This window comes from Mobula birostris, chromosome 6, assembly GCF_030028105.1.
Source record: "Mobula birostris isolate sMobBir1 chromosome 6, sMobBir1.hap1, whole genome shotgun sequence".
In the NCBI taxonomy this organism is placed as follows: Eukaryota; Metazoa; Chordata; class Chondrichthyes; order Myliobatiformes; family Myliobatidae; genus Mobula; species Mobula birostris.
This window is the reverse complement of record NC_092375.1, coordinates 27,855,185-27,879,782: the sequence shown is the minus strand read 5'-3', so window position 1 is coordinate 27,879,782 and position 24,598 is coordinate 27,855,185. Positions and strand designations below refer to the sequence as shown.

Below are 24,598 nucleotides of genomic sequence, written 5' to 3'. Positions count from 1 at the left end.
CCTCCTACAATAAACAGTAACATTCTGTTTGTCCATCACCTGCCTATTTATTAGCCTTATTCGACCATTAGGTATAGAAACAGAATTAGGCCATTTGAGTCTTTTCTACCAATTTGTCATTGCTGGTATATTTTCACATAAAATCCCATTTCCCTGCCTTTATTCTTCACAACTTACTTTCTTGTCAATCATTGGTTATAGCAAATTTGCAAAAACGCCATCCCCTTCTCGCAATTCCTCTGTCTCCGCTGCATCTGCTCTCAGGATGAGGCCTTTCATTCTAGGACGAGGGAGATGTCTTCCTTTTTTAAAGAAAGGGGCTTCCCTTCCTCCACTATCAACTCTGCTCTTAAACGCATCTCCCCCATTTCACGTACATCTGCTCTCACTCCATCCTCCCACCACCCCACTAGGAATAGGGTTCCCCTGGTCCTCACCTACCACCCCACCAGCCTCCGGGTCCAACATATTATTCTCCGTAACTTTCGCCACCTCCAACGGGATCCCACCACTAAGCACATCTTTCCCTCCCCCCCCCCCCCGCATTCCGCAGGGATCACTCCCTACGCAACTCCCTTGTCCATTCATCCCCCCCCATCCCTCCCCACTGATCTCCCTCCTGGCACTTATCTGTGTAAGCGGAACAAGTGCTACACATGCCCTTACACTTCCTCCCTTACCACCATTCAAGGCCCCAAACAGTCCTTCCAGGTGAGGCAACACTTCACCTGTGAGTCGGTTGGGGTGATATACTGCGTCCGGTGCTCCCAATGTGGCCTTTTATATATTGGCGAGACCCGACGCAGACTGGGAGACCGCTTTACTGAACACCTACGCTCTGTCCGCCAGAGAAAGCAGGATCTCCCAGTGACCACACATTTTAATTCCACATCCCATTCCCATTCTGACATGTCTATCCACGGCCTCCTCTACTGTAAAGATGAAGCCACACTCAGGTTGGAGGAACAACACCTTATATTCCGTCTGGGTAGCCTCCAACCTGATGGCATGAACATCGACTTCTCTAACTTCCGCTAATGCCCCACCTCCCCCTCGTACCCCATCTGTTACTTATTTTTATACACACATTCTTTCTCTCACTCTCCTTTTTCTCCCTCTGTCCCTCTGAATATACCTCTTGCCCATCCTCTGGGTTCCCCCCCCCCTTGTCTTTCTTCCCGGACCTCCTGTCCCATGATCCTCTCTTATCCCTTTTGCCAATCACCTGTCCAGCTCTTGGCTCCATCCCTCCCCCTCCTGTCTTCTCCTATCATTTTGGATCTCCCCCTCCCCCTCCAACTTTCAAATCCCTTACTCACTCTTCCTTCAGTTAGTCCTGACGAAGGGTCTCGGCCTGAAACGTCGACTGCACCTCTTCCTACAGATGCTGCCTGGCCTGCTGCGTTCACCAGCAAATTTGATGTGTGTTGCAACAATATCTTCAGTTCCTTTGTCCATTCATTCATAAACATAATAAAGCTTTCTATAACTGAGGCAGATTTAACATGTATATGTTTTATAATCCAGTTGAAATTGACATTTACGGCAGCAGTTTTGAGATGAGGGTAAGGCGGAAGATGTCACTGAAAGCAAGGAGCTCATTGACCAGGCTCTGACTGTCACAAGGCATTATCATCGCTCTCAACCAATAGTAGTCCGAAGTTTATCTACTCTTGGGGTGGGGGGGGGGAAAGAAACTATTTATTTCTGCTTGAATAGAAAGCTGTACAGTTAATTGAAGTTACATACAGTTGATTTGACTGCTGTGTGAGGCAGTTAATCCCTCTTGGTGATCTCTGTAACCTGTTTCACTGTTGCACTCAGTTATGGAATTCTGTGCATTTTAAGCAGAGTACTAAAAATGTGGAACTTGTTGCCAGTAGTATTTGGGATAACAAACAAACGGGTGTTGTATTTGAAAGAGAATGCCAAGGAGGAAAAACTGTTTCCAAATGTTGAATCCTATATAATTCACTACATTTTCATCCCGTGCTATGTTATCTTTGTGCAGTGAAAGATGCCTTTACACTGACAAGTCATTTTTCTGAACAAACATACTAAAATTTATTGTGACAGCTGTAAAGATGGAGTGATAACAATATATTTTTCTTTCTGCTTACTAATTTTAGTATATTGAGCAAATTTGCTCTGAGGGTGTCCTTGTGACTAGGAGGAGGTATTTCAAACCCCTGAGTCTATGTTTGCTCACAGATTTCCCTGCAACATATTCTCTCAACATGCTCATCAATTTCACCACCCACCTGCACTTAGATTGGCTTTATATCAGCCTTTTAATCTACAAACACACAAATCTGTGGCATGTAGAAGGACCAGAACATCTGGAGAAGCCCACACAGTTGCAGGAAGAACATGAAAACACCATTCAGGTAGTGTCAGGAAGCAGAATTGAACCTGGGGTTATTGAAACTGTGATACAACAGCTTTACAGCTGTGCTACTATGCTGCCCTGCAGTATCAGTAAAGCACTGGCACAAGTAGCTCTCTAGAACTATAAAAGCTACAGTTAGGTCAATCAGACCATAAGACATAATTATACCATTTGGCCCATTGAGTCTACTCCATCCATTCTATCATGGCTGATTTATCATTCCCCTCAACCCCATTCTCCTGCCGCCTTTCTGTAACGTTCGACACCCTTTCTAATCCAGAATCTATCAACCTCGGCTTTAGATATGCCCAATGTCTTGGCCTCCACAGCCATCTGTGGAAATGAATGCCATAGATTCACCTCCATCTGGCTGAAGAAATTCCTCCTCCTCCGTTCTAAAGGGGTATCCTTCCATTCTGAGGCTGTGTCCTCTGGTCCTAGATTCCTCTAGTGGAGGAAACATCTTTACCACGTCCACTCTATCTAGGATTTTCAATATTCGATTGGTATGAAAGAGAATGCCCTCCCCCCATTCTTCTAAACTCCAGTGAGTACAGGCCCAGAACCATCAAACACTCCTCATCCTGTCATTCTGGAATGATTCTCATGAACCTCCTCTACAGCCTCTCCAATGCCAGCACATCCTTTCTTGGATATGGGGCCCAAAACAACACCATATTCCAAGTGCAGCCTGACAAATGCCTTATAGAGCCTCAGCTTTAAATGTCATTGCCTAAACTGCTGTGCTAAATTGTCAGCTAAAATGGTAGGAAATAGCAGACAGCAAGAATACTAACATTGAGCTGCACCTGAACAGCAAATCTTAGCAGTAATCAGCTTTTGAAATTCTTATGTTGGTGAGGCTGGGATTAGGTGTGGGATTTACTGTATAAATCAAAAGCTTGCAATTTGTCATTGGCTCTGCAGAATAGTGGTCAAGAATAAGAATTCTCACATTGATCCCACATGGTGCTTTGAGTTTCACAATTCACGAACAGGCTGAATGTCCCATTGACTTGAAATCATCAATGCCTGGTCTGTTTCTTTGATTAATGTTGCTGTTGCAAAACCAAAAAATCTTCATCTAGAAATTTGCCTCTCTCTCAACCCAGTAACATTCACCAAAAATGTTAGCAAATTAAGACTGGATAAAGAAGATCAATATTAACAATCTTGCTTTATTTAAAATAAAGACTGCCATATAGAACACAGAGCAGTACAGCACTGTACAGTCCTTTCAGCCCACAATGTTGTGCTGGCCTCTTAATCTACCCTAAGATCAATCCAACCTTTCCTTCTGTATACCGTACCCTCCATTTTCTATCATCCATGCGTCTATCTAGGAGTTTCATAAATACTCCTAATGTATCTGCCTCTACCACCACATATTCCGCATATTCCATGAGCCTGCCACTCTGTGTCTGCTTCTGGGGAAAGCAATTAGAAGTAAACTTGGAGAGTTTACAGGAAAGGAATTGAAAGAGGAAATACTAGGTCACTTTGTAGGAAGATAAAAAAGGAAAATGTGTCATTGCATTTAGAAATGTGTATCCAGATGACACCATTTTGGGAAGAAAGCAGAGATAAGATTCAAAATCAGGTTTAATATCACTGACATACGTCGTGAAATTTGTTAACTTTGCAGCCGCAGTACATGATAAATATAGGAAAAAAACTGGATTACAGTAAATATATATATAGTAGTTATGTTAAATTAAGTAGTGCAAAAGTAGAAATAAAGGGCAGTAATGAAATGGCGTTCATGGGTTCAACGTCCATTTAAAAATCGGAAGATGCTGTCCTGAATTGCTGAGTGTGTGCCTTCCGGCTTCTGTACCTCCATCCTGATATTCTGGGTGGTGTGGATCCTTAATGACGGATGCCACCTTCCTGAAACATTGTTCCTTGAAGATGTTTTGGATACTATGGAAGCTTTCATAGAACTTACTTCGATCTTGTGCAGTAGCCCCCATACCAGACAGTGATGCAGCCAGTCAGAATGCTCTCCACCGTACGTCTGTAGAAGTTTGAGTGTTTTAGGTGACAAACCAAATCTCCTCAACAGTTTGAGGAAGAAACTATATCAGTATCTTTCAAAGGACACTTAAAAAAACACAACAATTCCAGGAAGAACATACTTATTCCAAATTGTTCTTATATATGTTTTTATTAGGGAATAAAATGTTGCTAAAAAATGCAACCTTTATTGACCATTCCTTTGTAATTGTGGCAGGGGTCAGAGGAGAGAGAGGACATGGCTGAAGGAGTGTGCAGTGTGGGTCAGTGTTGAGTGGGGTGGTAAATAGTATTTCATTTCATTTTATTTAATCCAATTCAACAGATTAATCAGAATCAGGTTTAATATCACTGGCATATGTCATGAAATTTGTTGTTTTGTGGCAGCAGTACAGTGCAAAATATAATATTTTTGCTTAAAAACCTATAAATTACAATAAATACAGTGCATTCCAGTTCATTGGGGCAGCTTTTATTTAGGACAACTCTAAAAGGACAAAAACTATTCAAGATAATGGGATTCCTTTTGTTTATTTCAGACACTATGCCGCATAATTGGGACAGGAGACTTGCAGAATAGTTTCCAGTTAACATCAGTCACATGTACTTGCGTGACTGTCAGGCACTACACCATACTCGGAGGGAACAGTTTTTAAATAGCCGCAGCTGCATGTGTTTGTGTTCAAAAATCAGTGATTTTTGTCACTGATAGTTCACGGGAAATAAGCAGTAAGACAATTCAGAACTGTTTTGCTCACTGTGATTTCAAGCATTCAGGCTTGGAGATGCCAGAAATGGCTGGGAGTGAAAATGAATTCAGAATCAGAGTCAGGTTTATTATCACTGGCATTTATCATGAAATTTACTAACTTAGCGGCAGCTATACAATGCAATACATTACAAATATCAAAAAAAAAATTACAGTAACCGCACAAACATTTGTATATAAGATAGTTAAATTAAGAATAAAAGTGCAAAACCAGAAATAAAAAAGTGAGGTAATGTTCATGGACTCCAATGATTTCACTACTTCAACAAGATAGGAAATACAAAGAATTTGAAGGAATCAACAATCATCTCGAAAATTACAATAAAAGTTATGATTTGGAAGATGCAGTCATTGAAAGCATTGTATGAAGATGGTCCATTTCTACACCAGGCGTCCATGCTGATTTTGTTCTTTTACAATCAATCAAAAGAATATGGTAGTGTATACTGAATGAATTCTTCCATTAATAATTATTAGGAACCAATACACAGTTTTATAGTACTGTAGTACTATTGATAACTTTCCAATTTTCTATACCTTTTTAACTGATTCCATGAAATTTTGGCCAATTGGGGCAGCCATTTAATTGGGCCCAAATATTCTGGTCTCAACTGGAAATATCTATCTATCTATCTCTATCTCTATCTCTCTCTCTCTCTCTCTATATATATATATATATATATATATGTATATACACACACACCTATTATATACATACTGTACTGTATATATTTTTCTAATAGTGCAAAAAGAGGTAGAAAAAAATTCATATTGAGATGGTGTTCATGAGTTCATTGTCCATTCATAAATCTGATAGCAGAGGAGAAGAAACCATTCCTAAAACACTGCGTGTGTGTTCAGCTCCTGTACCTGCCCTTGATTGTAACAGAAGGCATGACATAGGTATTGGGGGCCCTTAATGATGGAATCTGCCTTCTGAGTTTATGACTTCCTGGAGGTTTTTCCAATCCTGGACCGTGGCCCCTCAGAAGCAGACGGTGATGCGACCAATCAGAATGCTTTCCATAATACATCTGTAGAAATCTGTGAGAGTCTTTGGTGACATACCAAGTCTTCTAAAACTCCTAATGAATATAGCCACTGTAGTTCCTTCCTTGTAATTGCATCAGTATGCTAGGCCCAGAAATGTTGACACCCAGGAATTTGAAACTGCTCTCCCTTTCCACTGCTGATTCCATAATCAATTCCTTTGTCTTGCTGATGTTGAGTGCAAGGTGGTTTCAACACCACCTTGATTTATCTCACTCCTGTACATTTCCTTGTAGCCATCTGAAATTCTGTCAAGAATAGTAGTGTCATCAGCAAATTTATAGATAGCATTTGAGCTGTACCTAGTCACACTGTCATGGTTGTAGAGAGAGTAGAATAGTGGGCTAAGCACGTATCCTTGAGATGTGCCAATGTTTATTGTCAGCAAGAATGAAATATTATTTCTGATCGGCACTGACGGGTCTTCCGGTGAGGAATTCAAGGATCTAGTTGCAGAGAAAGGTAATTACACCCAGGTTTTGGAGCTTGTTGATTATAACTGAGGGTAACATTGTGTTGACTGCTGAGCTATAACCGTTAAGCAGCAGCCTGCTGTATGTATGCTATAGTCCAGGTGATCAAGGCCGAGTGGAGAGCCAGTGAGATTGCATCTGCTCCAGATCTAATGTGGCAATAAGCAAATTGCAGTGAGTCCAGGTCCTTGCTTAGGCAAGAGTTGATTCCGGCAATAACCAACCTCTCAAAGCACTTCATCACAGCAGATGTGAGTACAGCTAGGCGATAGCTAGTAAGGCACATTTTTTGGGGGGGGGGGAGCGGTCGTCCAGTATAGGCAAAAATGTGTAACCCCCTCATTATAGGCTCGTAATGAGTTAGCTAGTACTGTGAATGCAAACTAACAGTAACACAATTCAACAGTTGCATGGAAATAACAATAAAAAGGCCATGTCCAATAAATAAACACATCCAGGATAAATATGATCCAAGTAAACACAAAGCATAAAAGATTGAATGTCCCTTTAAGTGAAACTAGGATTGTATGAATACGTGTATGAATACTGACACACCCATGCAAATTTACTGTTCACCAGGGAGCTATAATTTAACTCGCAGATTAGACTAAAATATTTTGTCAATACAATTTTAAACTGTAACAAACACAATAAAGAAAAGGACCCATTACACATATTAATTAGCCTATAGTGTGTATATAATCATTGGAAATCATTGTTGCATAATCAAGCTAATTTGCTTCACTTCATTTACTCATAGTACCAAACAATTCTGCCTGAAACACAGTCCAAGTGAAGCATAAATAAATAGACAAGGACAAGCGTCAACCTGTCTCCAAGGTTGTGTGATAACTAGCTAACTAAAAGTTATCTGCACATTCTCTGAGACCATTGTCTGCATGAGGATTTTCCAACAGTGGTATCTCTCCTTTCAAATGAGTTCATGTTCTTCTGCTATGTTTGTTGGCCATTTCCATTTTCCCTCTTTCTCCTTCCTCCAAAACATCTACACATTCTCTCCAGAAAATGGCTACTCCAGTCCCTCTAGAATGTTCTCAGACATCTTATTGGACAAAACGTAAACAAGATAAATCCTATTGGCTATTTCAACAAGCCTAACTTGATCAACTGAATTATTATTTTAAACAACAAAAAATGAAATACCCAATTATACAATGTAATTAAAGGAAACATTGCATTTTGACAAAATCTGCAGAAAAAAAATACCCAACAGCATAACTGTATTAATACAATAAAGCATGGTCTTAAATCAGGGTATTTAAAGAGAGCTTTTGGTACATTGGCCTTTATTAATCAAAGTATAAGAGCTGGAATGTTATGATGAGGTTGTATAGTGCATTGGTGAGGCCGAATCTCGAGTATTGTGTTCAGTTTTGGTCACCAAATTATAGGAAGGATATTAATAAGGTTAAAAGAGTGCAGAGAAGGTTTAGAAGGATGTTGCCGGGACTTGAGAAACTCAGTTACAGAGAAAGGTTGAATGGGTTAACACTTTATTCCCTGGAGCGTAGAAGAATGAGGGGAGATTTGATAGAGGTATACAAAATTATGATGGGTATAGATAGAGTGAATGCAAGCAGGCTTTTTCCACTGAGGCAAGGGGAGAAAAAAAACAGAGGACATGGGTTACGGGTGAAGGGGGAAAAGCTTAAAGGGAACATTAGGGGGGGCTTCTTCACACAGAGAGTGGTGGGAGTGTGGAATGAGCTGCCAGACGAGGTGGTAAATGTGGGTTCTTTTTTTAACATTTAAGAATAAAATGTTAAATTGGACAGATACGTGGATGGGAGGTGTATGGAGGGATATGGTCCGTGTGCAGGTCAGTGGAACTAGGCAGAAAATGGATCGGCACAGCCAAGAAGGGCCAGAAGGCCTGTTTCTGTGCTGTAGTTTTTCTATGGTTTCTATGGTATTACAACCATGTCCTGGAAGCTGCAGTGAAACTGAAGGAAATAAGAAGTTACTCAATTTGTTTTTAAGGACACTCAAAACCCCCAATTACTCACTGTAGCAATCAAACCCAGAATGGTACATCTATCTTTTATATTTGAAATGGCTCCAGGAGAAGATAAGAAGTTGTTTCAGAAATATTTGTTTCATTCCACCCTCCAGAGTACTCCACTCTGATCTAGAACAGATTGACTTGGAGTGTTCCAGAGTGTCACCAGGAACATTGTCAAATAAACCTTACCAACATTTTTAGCTTCTAGTGTTATCTTGTCTTTCTATAACACTTTGTGTTTTTATTGATTCAGAATGATTCTGTCTGTAAAGAAATACTTCGTTTTTCTTAGATTTCCTTTTTAGTTTCTTGATTGATTCACTCTTGTGTATTTTCAGTTCTCTAAATCCTTTTTAATTTTTTTGGCCAAAACTATCAAGAAATAAACTGGAAATGCTGGACATTCTGACCAGATCAGACAGCATTTAAGAAGAGAGGCAACATTTACTGCGAGTGAAAATGTCACTTCATTGAAGCTTCAGAGTGTCAATTTCATCTTCATAAAGTTGCTTCATTTAAATTCACTTGCACATCACTGTTCATTATCTTTGAGGTTTCTGCCATACCCAGTTTCAATGTTTAACCAATATTTGTATGAAGGAAATTTTCAGAGAATCAAGTTTAAAATTTAGTTTGCTCTTTACTGCCACTTTTTATTGAGAAAGGAATATTGCACCATTGCATTCAATACTTAATCCAGATTCAGGAATTAGAGCTAAGGTATTGAAGAAGAGTTTCAGCTCTAAATGTTGACTGATTATTCATTTCAATGGACGCTGCCTGACCTGCTGAGTTCCTCCAGTATTTTGTGTGTGTTCCTTTGGACTTCCAGCATCTGCAGGATTTCTTCTGTTTACGATTTGTGTGCGTTGCTAAGGTATTAATACTTGTTTATTTATTTTAAGGTAATAATACTGTACTTTGTATTTATTTTTGTCATTTGAGTTATGACCTTTTGAGTTGCAAGAAGTGAGTAATGTAACTGGAGTATCATGCACTTGCAGTAAGGGATGTTGGGAATATCACCCACAATTGTTATTTCATATTCAGGAAGCAGTACAATGTTATTGACATTTGTTTCCCTCTGATTTCTGGCTTTCTGGCCTTTTTTGCTCTATGATCTTTCTAAAAGAAAAAGAAATATGTTTATCCTTAGAACGGATGCCTAATTTGCTAACTTTGTTTAACCAAAGCAGCACAGTTGAGCTGGTAGTTTTCTTTAAATACTCCTTTCTGATTAGTTTGCTGTCATTCAACAAATGCTCTTTTCTTGTGTGTCCCTGTTAGAGGATATTTGTTTTTACTTTTAATATACTCCTTAATATACTCATACTTGGCAGTGGAGATGCCAGGCAGGATAGCTGAATGCGCCTCTTGCGGGACGTGGGAAGGCAAGGAGACCTCCAGTGTCCCTGATGACTACAACTGTGAGAAGTGCATCCAGCTGCAGCTTCTAACAATCTGCATTAAGGAGTTAGAGCTGGAACTGGATAAACACAGGATCATTCAGGAAGCTGAGGGGGTGATAGGACGTATAGAGAGGTAGTTATAGCCAAGGTGCAGGACACAGGAAACTGGGTGACAGTTAGGAAGGGGAAAGGGGTTAAAGAGCCAGTGCAGAGTACCCCTGTGACCATCCCCCTCAACAGCAGGTGTATCACTTTGGATACCATTGGAGGGTGTGGGGGATGACCTAAAAGAGGAAAGCACAGTGGTTGGGTCTCTAGCATTGAGTGTACCTCTGTGACTCAGAAGGGAAGGGTGAAGAAAAGGGCACACTGTGGTCAAAGGGGACTCGTTAGTTAGGGGAATGAATAAGAGGTTCTGTGGGTGAGAATGAGATTCTCAGATGCCAGGGTCCGGGATATCTCAGGTCGAGACCTCAGCATTCTTAAGTGGGAGGGTGAACAGCTAGAAGTCATGGTCCATGTAGGTACCAATGACATAGACACGACAAGTGACGAGGTTCTACATAGGGAGTTAGGTGCTAAGTTAAAGGGCAGAACCTCCAGGGTTGTGATCTCAGGATTGCTACCCATTCTATGTTCTAGTGAGGCCAGCACTAAGAAGATTATGCAGTTCAGTACATGGCTAAGGAGTTGGTGTAGGAGGGGAGGGCATGAGATTTTTGGATCATTAGGCTCTCTTCCAGGGAAGGAGGGACCTGTAAGTAGGGATCGTTTGCACCTGAACCGGAGAGGGATTATATCCTAGCAGGAAGATTTGTTAATGCTGCATGGTGGGGTTTAAACTAGAGTTGCAGGGGGATGGAAATTAGAGTACCAGAACAGTTAGTGGAGGGGTTGTGGAAGAAGCTGTTGAATAGACCCCAAAGTTAGGAATCGAAAGGTTGAGCATGGTGCCACTAGTGTTCTGACCTGCATATATTTCAATGCAAGAAATATTGTAGGAAAGGCGGATGATAGTGCTGAAGATGAGGCAGCTGGCTTACGAACAGAGGCAATGTGTTTTGAGGAGAGGCTGTTTATAGGGCAAAATTGCAGGCAACAGGATGAATTTCAACATAAAAGGCAGACAAAATTGAAAAGGGTGAATGCAGGACTGAAGGTGTTATATTTGAATGCACGCAGTCTATGGAATAAGGTAGATGAACTTGGAGCACAGTTGCAGATTGGCATGTATGATGTTGTAGGCATCACTGAATCATGGCTGAAAGAAGATTATAGCTGGGACTACAATATAAAAGCAAGGATGTAATTTTGAGACTTTACAAAGCACTGGTTAGGCCTTACTTGGGAGTATTGTGAGCAGTACCTTAGAAAGGATGTGCTGAAACTGGAGAGGGTTCAGAGGAGGTTCACAAAATGATTCTAGGATTGAATGGCTTTTCATATGGAGAACATATGATGGCTCTGTACCTGTATTCACTAGGATTCAGAAGAATGAGGGGTGACCTCATTGAAACCTATCAAATGGTGAAAGGTCTTGATAGAGTGGATGTGGAGAGGATGTTTCCTATGATAGGAGCATCTAAGACCAGTGGATAAGGCCTCAGAATAGAAGGGCATCCTCTTAGAATGGAGATGAGGAGGAGTTTCTTTAGCCAGAGAGTGGCAAATCTGTGGAATTCTTTGCCACAGGCAGCTGTGGAGGCCAAATCTTTATGTATATTTAAGGCAAAGGATGATAGATTCTTGATTGGTCAGGGCATGAATGAGATTAAGCCGAGAGGAAAATTGGATTAGCCATGATGAAATGATGTAGCAAACTCAATGGGCCAAATGGCCTAATTTTGCTTCTATATCTTACGGTCTTAAGTTACTCTGATTTAAAAGCATTTCGTGAAATAACAGAGATTATGCATGGTATTAAACATAAAAAGGCTTAGACCATGAGATCATAACATAGGAGCAGAACTAGCCCATTCGGCCTATTGGATCTGCACCACCATTTCATCATGGCTGATTTATTATCCTTCTCAATCCCACTCTCCTGCCTTCTCCTACCCTAGATGCGCTTACTAGTCAAGAAACTATCAATCTCCACTTTAAATATACTTAATGACTTGGCCTCTCCAACTGCCTGTGGCAATTAATTCCAGATTCACTACGCTTTTACTAATGAAATTCTTCCTCATCTCTGTTGTAAATGGATGTTCCTTAATTCAGAGGCCCTCTGGTCCTAGTCTTACCTTCTATAGGAAACATCTTCCCCACATCCACTCCATCCAGACCTTTCAATATTCAATAGGTTTCAATGAGATTGCTCTCATTCTTCTCAGCTCAGGTCCAGAGCCATCAAATGCTTCTCACATGTTAACCCTTTCATTCCCTGAACATTTCTTGTAAACTCCCTCTCGACCCTCTTGAAGAAGGGGCCCAAAACTACTCACAATTCTCCAAGTGCTATCTGACCAATGCCTTATACAGCCTTATCCTTACTCTTATGTAAGGGGGTTTCGATTTTTATGTTACTGCGGAGGCTAATTAAAATGGCGTCTTTGTTATGTTAATCTGGGGAATGCGGCTTTGTTGTGTTAAACACTGAGAAAGTTTGCGCTAACAGTTTGTTTTCGCTTTAGAGTGTGATAAGAGAGTGCTATTAACCAATTGGGATAGTTGTTATGGTTTCAGTGTATTTGAAGATACTGTATGCGCGGGGTTTTGGGGGAGAAGGCGGGAGAGTGAGACAGAGGATGGACGAGGTGCTGTGAGTCCGCTAACGGGGTCGGACCCCGAGCGGGACGTTCGGCGAGGAGACTGAGACGGACTTGTGTGGAGCGCCTGGTCGACCACTGTTGTTGGTCCCAGGCGGCCAGTGGAGGCGGTCCGGGGGGTCTCAGGGTGAAGAAGAAGGTCCTTGAGCTCCAACGGTTTTTGTGCACGAAGAGATTGAACTTTGATAAGTGTGGCGCCTTTTATTTTCCTTTTATATTTTATTCTCTTTTAATTATATAGCTCCAGTAATATCTATAAACTGTAAATCATTTAATTGCATCTGGTGTATTGTCTGTTATTTCGGCGGGGTGGAGTACCTCACACAGCATCCACACAAACGAATTATCCAGTTTGGCGGGGCCGAGGCTGTTTACCTAGACGACAGCAAGCCGAGCGACCCTGAGGGTGGCTACACTTATATTCTAGTCCTCTCGAAATGAATGTTAACATTAGATTTTGCCTTCCTTACCACCGTCACAACCTGGATGTTCACCTTTAGGGAATCCTTATCTTGTTAAGCAACCTCATCTGCGGCACCTTGTCATGGCCTTCTGAAAATCCAAGTGAACAACATGCACTGGCTCTTCTTTATCTATCCTGCCTGTTATTTCCTCAAAGAATTCCAACAGATTTATTTGGCAAGGTTTCCCCTTAAGGAAGCCATGCCAAATTTGGCCTATTTTATCATGTGACTCCAAGAACTCCAAAACCTTATCCTTAGTAATGGACTTCAACATCTTTCCAACTACTAAATTCAGGCTAACTGGCCTATAATTTCAAACAAGAAAAAATCTGCAGATGCTGGGATCCCAAGCAACGCACACAAAATGCTGGAGAAACTCAGCAGGCCAGGCAGCATCTATGGAAAAGAGTACAGTTGACATTTCAGGCCGAGACCCTTCAGCAGGACTGCGCCTTCTGAATTATCCCCAGAAACACCAGCCACTGCTGTTATGCTGTCATCCCTGCTAGTATCCCTTTCTAATCAATTTTGGCCAGTTCCTCTCTCATACCTCTGTAATTCCCTTAATTTCACTGTAATACTGATATATCTGACTTTATCATCTCCCTCTCAAACTGCAGGGTGAATTCTATCATATTATAATCACTATCCCCTAAGGGTTCCTTTACTTTTAGCTGCCTAATCAACTGAAACAACTTGACTGTTTCAAAATGACTAACTTGTTTTCCTGAAAAAATATTACTGAATTGAGATTTTGTCATGATTCTTTTGGTATTGAGTCCCTCTGTTGGTTGGGATCAACCATGGACATTGTATCCCAGCTGTCTACGTTTATCGAGTACCATTCAGCTAGATATTCTATTATACAAAAACAAATCACAACCTATTTTGAGTGGATCACATTATGAACGCGTATTATTTTACTTGTGTTGGGGTGTGGGCTAGTGATCTGAAGGTTGCTAGTTTGAGCCTCAGCTGAGGCAGTGTGTTGTGTCCTTGAGCAAGGCACTTAACCACACATTGCTCTGTGACGACATTGGTGCCAAGCTGTATCAGCCCTAGTGCCCTTCCCGTGGACAACATCGGTGGCGTGTAGAGGGGAGACTGCAGCTTGGGCAACTGCCGGTCTTCCATACAACCTTGCCCAGGCCTGCGCCCTAGAAACCTTCCAAGGCCCAAATTTATGGTCTCACGAGACTAACGGATGCCTATTATTTTACTTACCTCCGAACATTATGCTGGAGAACAGTTTCCAATCTTGTGTATCAACCAAAACACTTCTATACATTTTTTGCAAGAGAACAGTCATTAGGTTGTTTCATTCGATAACATTACATTCCTCCATTATCTTTTACTTATCTCATTTATGTATTAGTTCTTTTCGAAGCTCTATCCTATCCTGTTTATCTGTTGAAGAAAACAAATCACCTGTCATAAAAAACAGCTTCCTCCCATAAAACACATAGACTTACGTAAGTTTTCCCATGCAAACCAGCAAAGCACCTTGGGACTCCATTTTTTTGCATTACATTTTACCAAAGTTACAAATTCATAATGGCTTCAGGGTTACAGATATGTTTCCACAACGTGATATGCGTTCCAGGGCAGTATGATATGGAGAGCAAGCTGTGCCCTTTAGCGGGCTCCCCCCCCCCCATGCCATTGATGAATCCTAAAGAACGACAGAGACCAATACAGTTTGGCACCAGTGGTGTCACAGGAGTTACCAGCCAACATTGAACTCAATGTAGCACTGTCTTAGAGACTCCAGCTCCAAAGTCCCTAAGGCAGCGGAGGTTTGAGATCAGAGTTTTCCTCTCCTATTTGAGCTGCCAGTAGAAGCAGTTCTGTTGGGTTTAATAGCTAAACCTCACATCGAGGCCAGGAGCTAATGTGGTTGTCAGAGGCCATTTGGGATGCACACCATTGGGAGCATTTAATAGGTAGTGGGAGCTTAATCCCACTACCACCCCTAGCTATGACAATCTTAAGGAACTGATTCTTCTGGTATTGTTGTACAATTTACCAGATTTGTGGACTTTCTTCAATTTGCCAGTCTAATCCCAAACCCAGCAGGCCATAATTTAAAACTCTGATTACCACCTGTGCCTCATTGTAATTATTGCTCATCTCCTAGTGGGGTCCTGATCTAGGTAAGTGTAGGTTGAATAATGGAAAAGATTTCAGAATGTACAAAAGCGAGTGGCTTTAGATGCAACTCACTTAATATCCACAATCTTTTGTATCACTTTAGTCATTTCTGTTTGAACTACGCAAATGAATGAAAATTCTAGCCTTGCATTTATAAACTACTCTCAGTAGCCACTTTATCAGGTACTGTAGCCCCTTCATTTCAAGATTCAATGTGTTGTGGATTTAGAGATGCTCTTCTGCACACCACTGTTGTGATGCATGGTTACTTGAATCACTATCCCCTCCTGTCAGCTTGTACCAGTCTGGCCATTCTCCTCTGAACTCTCTCATTAGCAAGAACTGCCACTCACTGGATGTCTTTTCTTTTTCATACATTTCTCTGTAAGCTCAAGAGGCTGCTGTATGTGAAAATCCCATTAGATCAGCAGTTTCTAAGATACTCAAACCACCCCATCTGGCACCAACAATCATTCCACAGTTAAAGTCACCTAGATCACATTTCTTCTCCATTCTGATGTTTGGTCTGAACAACAACTGAACCTCTTGACCATGTCTTCATGCTTTTATGCATTGAGTTGCTGCCATATGATTGGCTGATTAGGAATTTGCATTAAAGAGCAGAGGTACAGATGAAACCTAATAAAGTGGCTACTGAGGGTATATTTAATGTTATGGGTAATTATTTAATTGCATATATACTCAAAAGTATTATCAAATGAGTTATTTATATAAATTCAGTATATTTAGTGAAGATGTTAACCTTTAAGTTTATCCTTGACTTTCTCTTATCAGTTAATCAAAATCTCTATGGGAGTGATTTTGACTTTCTTCAGTTCTTTTATTTATTAATTTTACAGGATTTGGTTGTCACTTGGCAATGCTGGCACCTTTTGTTTCTGACAGCACTTCTTAAAACACTACAGTCCTTGTGCTGAAAATACTACTGTTGAGGAAGGTGTTTAGATTTAGGTCCAGCTGTGGTAAAAGAATGCTGATATAGAGTTCAGGGTCCCGTCATTGGCTAATCCAGGGATCAAAACCAAAGATTGGAGCCCAAAGGTTGATCAGTAGTCGGGAAATTGGAGCCTGATGCTCAAAGCCTGAAGCCGGAGGTCTGTTCTGGAGTTGGAGCATTGTCTGTGTGTGTGTGGGTGGAAAGAAAGGGACTCGATTTGCTGTTTTGTTGCTTGATGTGTTGTTTTACTGAGATTTGCAGGCATGCTATATTGGTGGTGAAATGTGTGGCAACAACTGCAGGCTGCCCCCAGCACATCGCTAGGTAGAGTTGTTAGTCAACGCAAATTACACATTTCTCTGAGTGTTCAATGTGCATGTGATAATAAATAAGAATCTAAAATGATATTTACAAGTTAGTATGGAGTAATGGAGAGCACTTGGTAAACACACTCCTCCCACACATACATTTACACACACGCAAACATTGCCTTGTCATTCTGCTGTCGTTGCACTGAGTGTACGCACTTCAGCGTCTTCCCTGGTAGATTCTCGTAAATGATTCTAAATTGATGCACTTGGTGCCGTTCCAGCCATACACGCGGAATAGTCCATCTCTTTGGTAATGTGTAAGTGCGTATATTTTGTTGGTATACTGTACTTAAGGCCCATACTTCTGTTTGTTTTGTAATTTGATTGTAACTACATTGTGGGGTGCACCATATTCTGATTCAAGTACTGTATAGTCCTAAGGTAACTGGATATTTAAAGAGGGCTTGTCCTGGTGCTTTAAAAAAAACAGGGAGAGAGGGAGTGGGGGAGAGAGAGAGATTGAGATTCACACTGGACAAAAATAGCATGGAGCTATTATTGTGTTTTCTGCTAGATGCCTTTTGTAAATATTGGCTGTTTTTTTCAATACTTACACTGATTATTGTAGGTTTTATTTTTGTCGCTCCTAATCAACACCCTCGCACTAAAGTGCTTAGCGACTCCAGCCATTTTTTAAATATCATAACCCACGTATCTAACATGGGGTGTGTGACTTGGAGTGTAACACACAGACAGTGGTGTTTCCATGCACTTAAAGTTTTCATCCTTTTTGACAGCAAAAGTTAAGAGTTTGAAAGTTCAGTCAGAGTAGCCTAGTCAAGTAGCCTCAGTGTATTTTTGTAGGTGGTATAAAGGTACAAATGGTAGCTATTGTGAAAGAAATTAATGTTTAGTGTAGTGGATGGTGTGGTCATACAAGTAGGCTGCTTTCTCCTAGATGGTATCAAATCTCTTGAATGTTATTGAAACTGCAAGTGGAGAGTATTTGACTTGTGGCTTGTCAGGAGGTAAGTTGCTGAGCACGGGTACCCGGACTCCAGTTTAATCTTGTAGCCTTGGTATTTTAATAACTTGTCCAGTTGAGTTTGTGGCCATGTCTGGAACTTTGGTAGCACAAATATTGTTTGCCAATTATTAGACCATCCTTAAACATTGTCCACATCTTTGTACCTTTTCTAACTCCACAAAAATGTTGAATCTTTGAAAAACATAGTAGTGATAGGACATATGTTTAAGTAAGCCATGAACTCTTATGGAAGATATTTTAAAATGTGCTCATCTTGTGGTCCCCCAGGAAATAGTTTCAAAGTGATTTTCAAAATTTTCACTCAGCCATCGTTCACCCACAATCATACCTACATAGGCCAGGTACAGAGGGCCTGCCTTAGGAGTTCAGCTGAGAGATTTCAACAGAGATGAGGACTCGGGCAGCATGCTGCAGAGACTCCACCTCTGTAATGTTTTGGTAGATTTTGACAGAAGACGGTGCTGGAGGCTGGAGCCTTGCTCTGATTTGATTTTAATTTAATCAGGTTTTATATACCCATAACATCCAGAGACATTTAAAACTACTAAAAGTAATGTAAGTGATTTTTAAACATAAAATTCTTAGAACCTGTAGTACTACCTGTCTTCGGACATGCAGCAGACCACCAGTGTCACCCCAGGTTTGGCCCACCAGCTAACTTTTTCAGTGAAGTACCTGACTTTGACTGAAGGTGGAGCAATTAGTCTTGTGACCAGATAAAGAGGAGAAAATGAAGATTTTTTTTAAAACTTGAACATTTTTACCATTGCTTATCTAAATCAACAAAATTTTTAACAACATACTCTTGATGGTGCTTTTGCAACACCTTGCAATTTCCTGAAAATTCCTTAATACAAACAGATGAGATATAAAATATGCACAAATTTGGATGCATTTCATTTATCTCAAGGAGCGCCTTCCCTCCTTTGGCAAAGACATATCTCCACCCCAGGCATTACAGTACATAAATTCCACTATTCAAGAAAGTGTGTGTGTTTGTGGTGGTGGGGGAGGAATGGGTGGAGAGGAAGGTTGAGTTTGAAAGAAGGAAAATATAGGCTATTTAGCCTAATATCTTTATTTGGGAAAATGTGGCATTTATTAATAGCAGGACATTTAGAAAATCACAAGATGGTCAAAGAGAGTCAACATAATTATAAGAAGAGGAAATCACATTTGACAAATTTCTTTGAGAATGTAACCATTAGGATACAACCCATCAGAAATAATATATATGGATTTCCAGACAACTTGCTGTTCAAGAGTTCGTAAAGTTGCGGGTAATATATTGATATAAAATTACTCTTTTAAGATGAACATTAAGAAGCCTTAGTTCCAAGCCTGGGAGAAATAGGTAGAAACCTACATACAGAGGAGCTGCTTTGCTCCAGAATCAAGCTGTATCCTGCCTCTGATTATATATCTTTATTTTTTAACATCATTGTGAAATGGAAATATACTATATTTGTTTTCATTTTGGTCACAACTCAAGCTTCAATGGTTAATATTGAAATAAAGCTTGTTTAAAGTATTTAAAATATTCAAAGCTGCAGTTAATTTTATTGGTCTGTGATCAGAACCCTGCATAATGGAGCCCTGTGATAAATTCCACAGGATTTTCAGAAACTCCTTTAGGAACCTCATTGTCGCATCATAACAGTAACCGCGCTAACAAGACCCCTCCACATCCACTGCACAATACTACCCCTCTAGACTAATATCCGAATTCAAAAGCCTGAGTGTATTGGAGAATTATAATATGAGGCAAGGATGAGCATATTGCAATTACAAAACTAATATTGTATAGCAAAAATATAAAACTTTACTTATAATGCTCAAAGCAAAGCACAAAAGAGCTACATTTTCCATCTTATCCTTCTAGGATCAATAAAGCATAACAACCTAAATAGGAAAGGTTCAAAACATCAAACAAATCTGTTATTAAATATATTAATATACTATAAAATATTTACAGTTAAGTATGAACAATAAGACAATTCATTTTTATGTAGTAACAAAAACAGTTCAAACTCTCCACTTTTTCCTTAAAGTTAACATTTAGTTATATCCACAAGAATTTTTTTTAGCAGTCTTTTCCCTCCATTAAGAGATTCCCAATACTCAGTTCCTTAAAAAAGAAAATGTGATATTTGATGTCCTACAAAAGCTAGAATTGTGGACTCTACATCATTCATGTACATTATTGTATGCAAAGTGACTCAAAAGCAGGAAACTGTCTGTCATTGTTTCAGCTGAGGTTGGGCCCTGGCACTATTGGAAAGTCCCTTTTGTGAATGCGCTCTTTGGCCTCTACCTGAATTGTTAAGAAATTGAGTATGGTGACATTGAACGAGGCATTGAAGCATTTTTTGAATGAAGTCACTCTGTAATTCAGTCAGCTCACTTATTTAGAAATCACTGAATTGCATATAAACACCTTTTATGATTTTGAGTGCCAGGAACATGTGAAGTCAGCAAATGCTGGAAAAGCTCAGCAGGTCAGGTACCATCTACAGAGAGGGAAGGAGGAGTAACACTCCAAGTCATTGTTCTTTTATTAATGATCTGTTCTTCCTCAACCTGTTCCAATTCTGATGCAGGTTTTCAGTCTGTAAACCTTCTCTCCCCACTGGCTGTGCCTGACCTGATGAATATTTCAAACAAATATTTTTGATTCTGTCTCTGTGTGTATAACAGGACCAATTTCAATAAAAATATAATCAAGAAGCACTGTTACTGGAAATATGATATAAAACCAGAAAATACAAGTGAAACTCAGTAAGTCAAACAACTTCTGTGGAGAGAGAAATACATTATAGAGAGATATTAAATGCTGAAGATGTAACTTAGAAAGCAAAATCATGATGCTTTGACATTTTGCTATGCTCCTTAGCCTACATTTCTTCAGCAAATTTCAAATTCAGCTAAGATATAAATTTCAAAAACTGTATTCATTAACAATGATGAGATTTATAATTGTCAGCCTATTGTAAGTAGATTGTGTTACAGATACGTTTAAATAGATAGCTAAACCCAAGTACATTTCTGTTTAAAAAAAGGGAGACACAGGAGTCCGCTGGTCCTGAAACAGAGAAAAAAACAAACCGCAAGAGAAACTCAGTGGGTCAAGCATCATCTGTGGAGGCAGAGGAAATATCATTTAAGATCGAGACCCTCCATCTCTATTTCTCCTGTTTATTTTCTCCAGTCATTTTCACAAATGCAATGAAGTGTTAACATTTTCACTTCTTCTGTTATGTGAATGGCCTAGTTGCTGCATTGCATTTACAGCAAAGAACCTAAGAATACAGAGATTTATTTATTTCATCCATGATTTTCATGCTGCAAGAATTCACTGGTAAAATAAGGATAAATGAACAGTAAATTGCTGCTAGTGTTAATAGTACAATCATTACATGCAGCATTAAAGTAACATACAAGTGGAACCAGAACTAAAATGACAAGAAAGTTGTAAAGAACATTGATACTTCAAGTTACAACATTCAAGGATGTTATATGAATTGCAACATCTGCAGAGTCTAAATGGCCCAGTATTAGAATTCAAAACGTGCATAAGCTTCCCGCAGTTTATCTGTTATCTGAAAAGGAAAGAAGATTTTGCATCAGAAATTTATGTTACTGGTGAACCTCCTACCATGTTTGCCAAGAGATAAAATTTTGCATTTGAAATGGTCTTCCTGTGATTTTGCATTTAATTTGCCTGTCTCTTTTCTTTTGATTTCTTTTTCTGCCATTCCTTGTTAACCGATTGCAGCAATATGGGGAAAAGCTGAAGAATCAATCTCTTTCGGTCTGCCACATCAAAGCCTCGTATGCCAGTAAAGGTATTTTACACGAGGAAAGGCTGTTCATTTAACAGTTGCACAAGTGCATTAAGTACAAAGGTAATCAAATATGTCCAGAGCTACAGCAAGATCCAGAGAGAGAGAGAGAGAGAGAGGGAGAAAAGACACAGGGAAGAAAGGGCAGAGTGCATGTCAGGCCGCAGATGAGAGCAATTGATGGAGAAATGGCTGAAGCCTGCCTTTGTCTGTCAGGAGTAGAAAACTGCTGTCAATAGCAAAATGTCTGGTCAGTAATTAATATGTTTGGTTGATGATCAATAGGTGGTGGGAGGTGTTGAAACATTGATGGGTTCAGTGTAGGGCTCAGATCATGTGATCAGTGAGTGGGGGCAGGTAGCCAGGTGATCAATATTTTGGGTGGAGGGCACTGATGCTATTATGGAGTAAGGACAGACTAAAAGAACTCAACTGAGTAAATTGCATATTGCGGACTACTGAAGCTTGATTCCTAGGGCCAGCTTAGGACATACTCCAGATACTGTGGAATGAAAACAGTCTTTGACATTTTGTTTAGTATTTTTTTCCATGGGCCTAATATGGGCAGATGGGACTACCTCACTGGGCAACACAGTTGGCATGGACAAGATGGGTTGAAGGGTCTGTTTCTATGACCCTATAATTTATCTTTCAATTCAATATGATTACTAGGTCAAAAACATGGTGCTATGCAATCTAATTTCTGTACAAATGTGCCATCTTACGGTCCATACGTGCATGAGTTCAAGCGTGTCACTCATGCTCCATTATCTGTGTGAACTCAAATATGCCAAACTTGAAAATTTTTTTGTGATCTACTAAAGTCAACTCCAATGGACTGGGCAGATGAGATCGACAGAGAGATCCAACAGCCAGGAAGGCAGTTCTGCAGCGCTTCATGGACAGCAAAGGCAGAGAAGTCAAGGTCAATACAATCGAGGAAGACTCCGGTTGTGACATCACAGGACCCAACTTCCAAGGTCAAAAGAGTGGAACTGCCCCCAGTGCAATAACTTTTCCACTTTAAAAACGCTCCCACGTAGCTTTCTACACGATGGATGTCAAACACAATGGACAACCATTCAAGCAAATCATACTTATCATATTGTTATACTAGTTCACATATTGTAACTAAATAATGCAATAGATTTTTGTGGCTGCAAAAATATTACAATCAACCACCTTGCAATTTCCAGCACTGTATGGGATTAGCTCCAGTATCAGGAGCTGTTGTTGCTGCACGCTTATCTTTGTGCTGATGATGATAGAATATGTAAAAGGTGAAAAAGATTCATAATCAATAATTCATGAGAATTATCATATAGCTGTACATATGGTAAAATATTTACCTTATTATACATCTGAACCTGTTCATAGAGAAAATGTTGAACTGCTAATTTGTAGTCACTGGTAAGTTCATGGTTAAAATGATTGATTTCAGCTGCAATCACAAAAAATGAACAAATGCACAGTTATTGAAATATAGGTTCACAAATGCACCTATTTAATAAATATTTCTTATTTATAAATGAGTGTCTGTTGGTTTTCACTGCTTAGACAATGCAATGGCTTATAGAGACAATCACTTCTTTCTTATAGAATAGTTTTCTGAAAGAAATAAAGCCACTAGTGATTCTTATAGAGTGAGGCTAATATAAAAGAAATTATTGATCACTATATTTAACTTACTCTTTTATCTGTCTCATTTATGCTGCAATGGCGATAGATATTAACTTCATTAGTATATTGCTTGGGGAAATTCCTGTAACTAGTGTGAATAATCAGAACTATATGAGCAATGATGATCATTAATAATTTGTTTTAAAAATTTATCTTTATACATTTGGCCCATCCATTACTTCTTTTTTATTATTGAAGGTCATACAAATTTCACCTATTGGGTCAGTCATAATTTCTCAGGAATGCCATTAGCTAAGCATTTCAGTTTGGTCCTAGAACATAGAGAACTCTGGGATCTTCCCTAAGCAGGATCCAAAAAAATGTATGGCGAACAGAAGGAATGTATATGAATATGTCAAGGAACACCTGGAGCGGATCGCTCACTGAAGTGACAGGAGATATTTGAATTTGCCACCTTTTAAGTACTTAACTATGCGAGGGTTCAGGAATACCAAGTATACAGTAGGCTGAAATCTAGCCTTCCACTTCACTTCACTCAGCTTCTCATTCTACAGAGGCTGCATGTCTTGATGAGTATTTTGAGCAATTTCTGATTTTATTTCTGCTGCAGTTAAATAATGGCTTGTGAAGGCCTGTTTTTTTCTATGATCTCTTCAGCTCTTAAAACTGGGAAATCTGACCAGGTAACACTGCAACAATTGAACTTAAATAGTTTAATTTAAATGTATTTAACTTTGTATTTAAATGTGTATTTTTCAGCAGAATCAGAATCAGGTTTATTATCACTGGCATGTGACATGAAATTTGTTAACTTAGCAGCAGCAGTTCAATGCAATACATAATCTAGCAGAGAGAAAAAAATAATAAATAATAAATAAAGTAAAACATAAATAAACAAGTACTGAAATCAATTACATGTATTGCATAGATTTTTTTAAATGTGCAAAAACAGAAATACTGTATATTAAAAAAAAGTGAGGTAATGTCCAAAGCTTCAATATCCATTTAGGAATCAGATGGCAGAGGGGAAGAAGCTGTTCCTGAATCTCTGAGAGTGTGCCTTCAGGCTTCTGTACCTCCTACCTGATGGTAACAGTGAGAAAAAGGCATGCCCTGGGTGCTGGAGGTCCTTAATAATGGACGCTGCCTTTCTGAAACACTGCTCCCTGAAGATTCTTTTAATTTAATTTGAATTCTTATTATCTTTCTTCAAAACCCCTATATGTTTTAAATGACACAGACATCTGGTCCTTGCCTCTGCTGTCAGTTGTTTTTATGTTACGCAC

At 39.6% G+C, this 24,598-nt stretch overlaps 1 protein-coding gene across 7 annotated transcripts in view; it reads right to left on the bottom strand.

Moving 5' to 3' along the window:
* Positions 1-18,617: 18,617 nt before the first annotated feature.
* LOC140198885 (sorting nexin-9-like) overlaps positions 18,618-24,598 on the bottom strand; it is a 65,099-nt gene continuing 59,118 nt past the window's right edge. For 6 of the 7 annotated variants that reach the window (XM_072260072.1, XM_072260071.1, XM_072260074.1 and 3 more), the window contains 2 exons: positions 23,021-23,112; positions 18,619-21,428 (listed from right to left, as the gene is read on the bottom strand). In XM_072260072.1, the coding sequence (XP_072116173.1) occupies positions 21,384-21,428; positions 23,021-23,112 (137 nt within the window). In that variant the 3' untranslated portion in view covers positions 18,619-21,383. Of the gene's footprint in view, positions 21,429-23,020; positions 23,113-24,598 lie in introns of all 7 variants that reach the window. The other variant, XM_072260075.1, reaches the window with a different exon arrangement.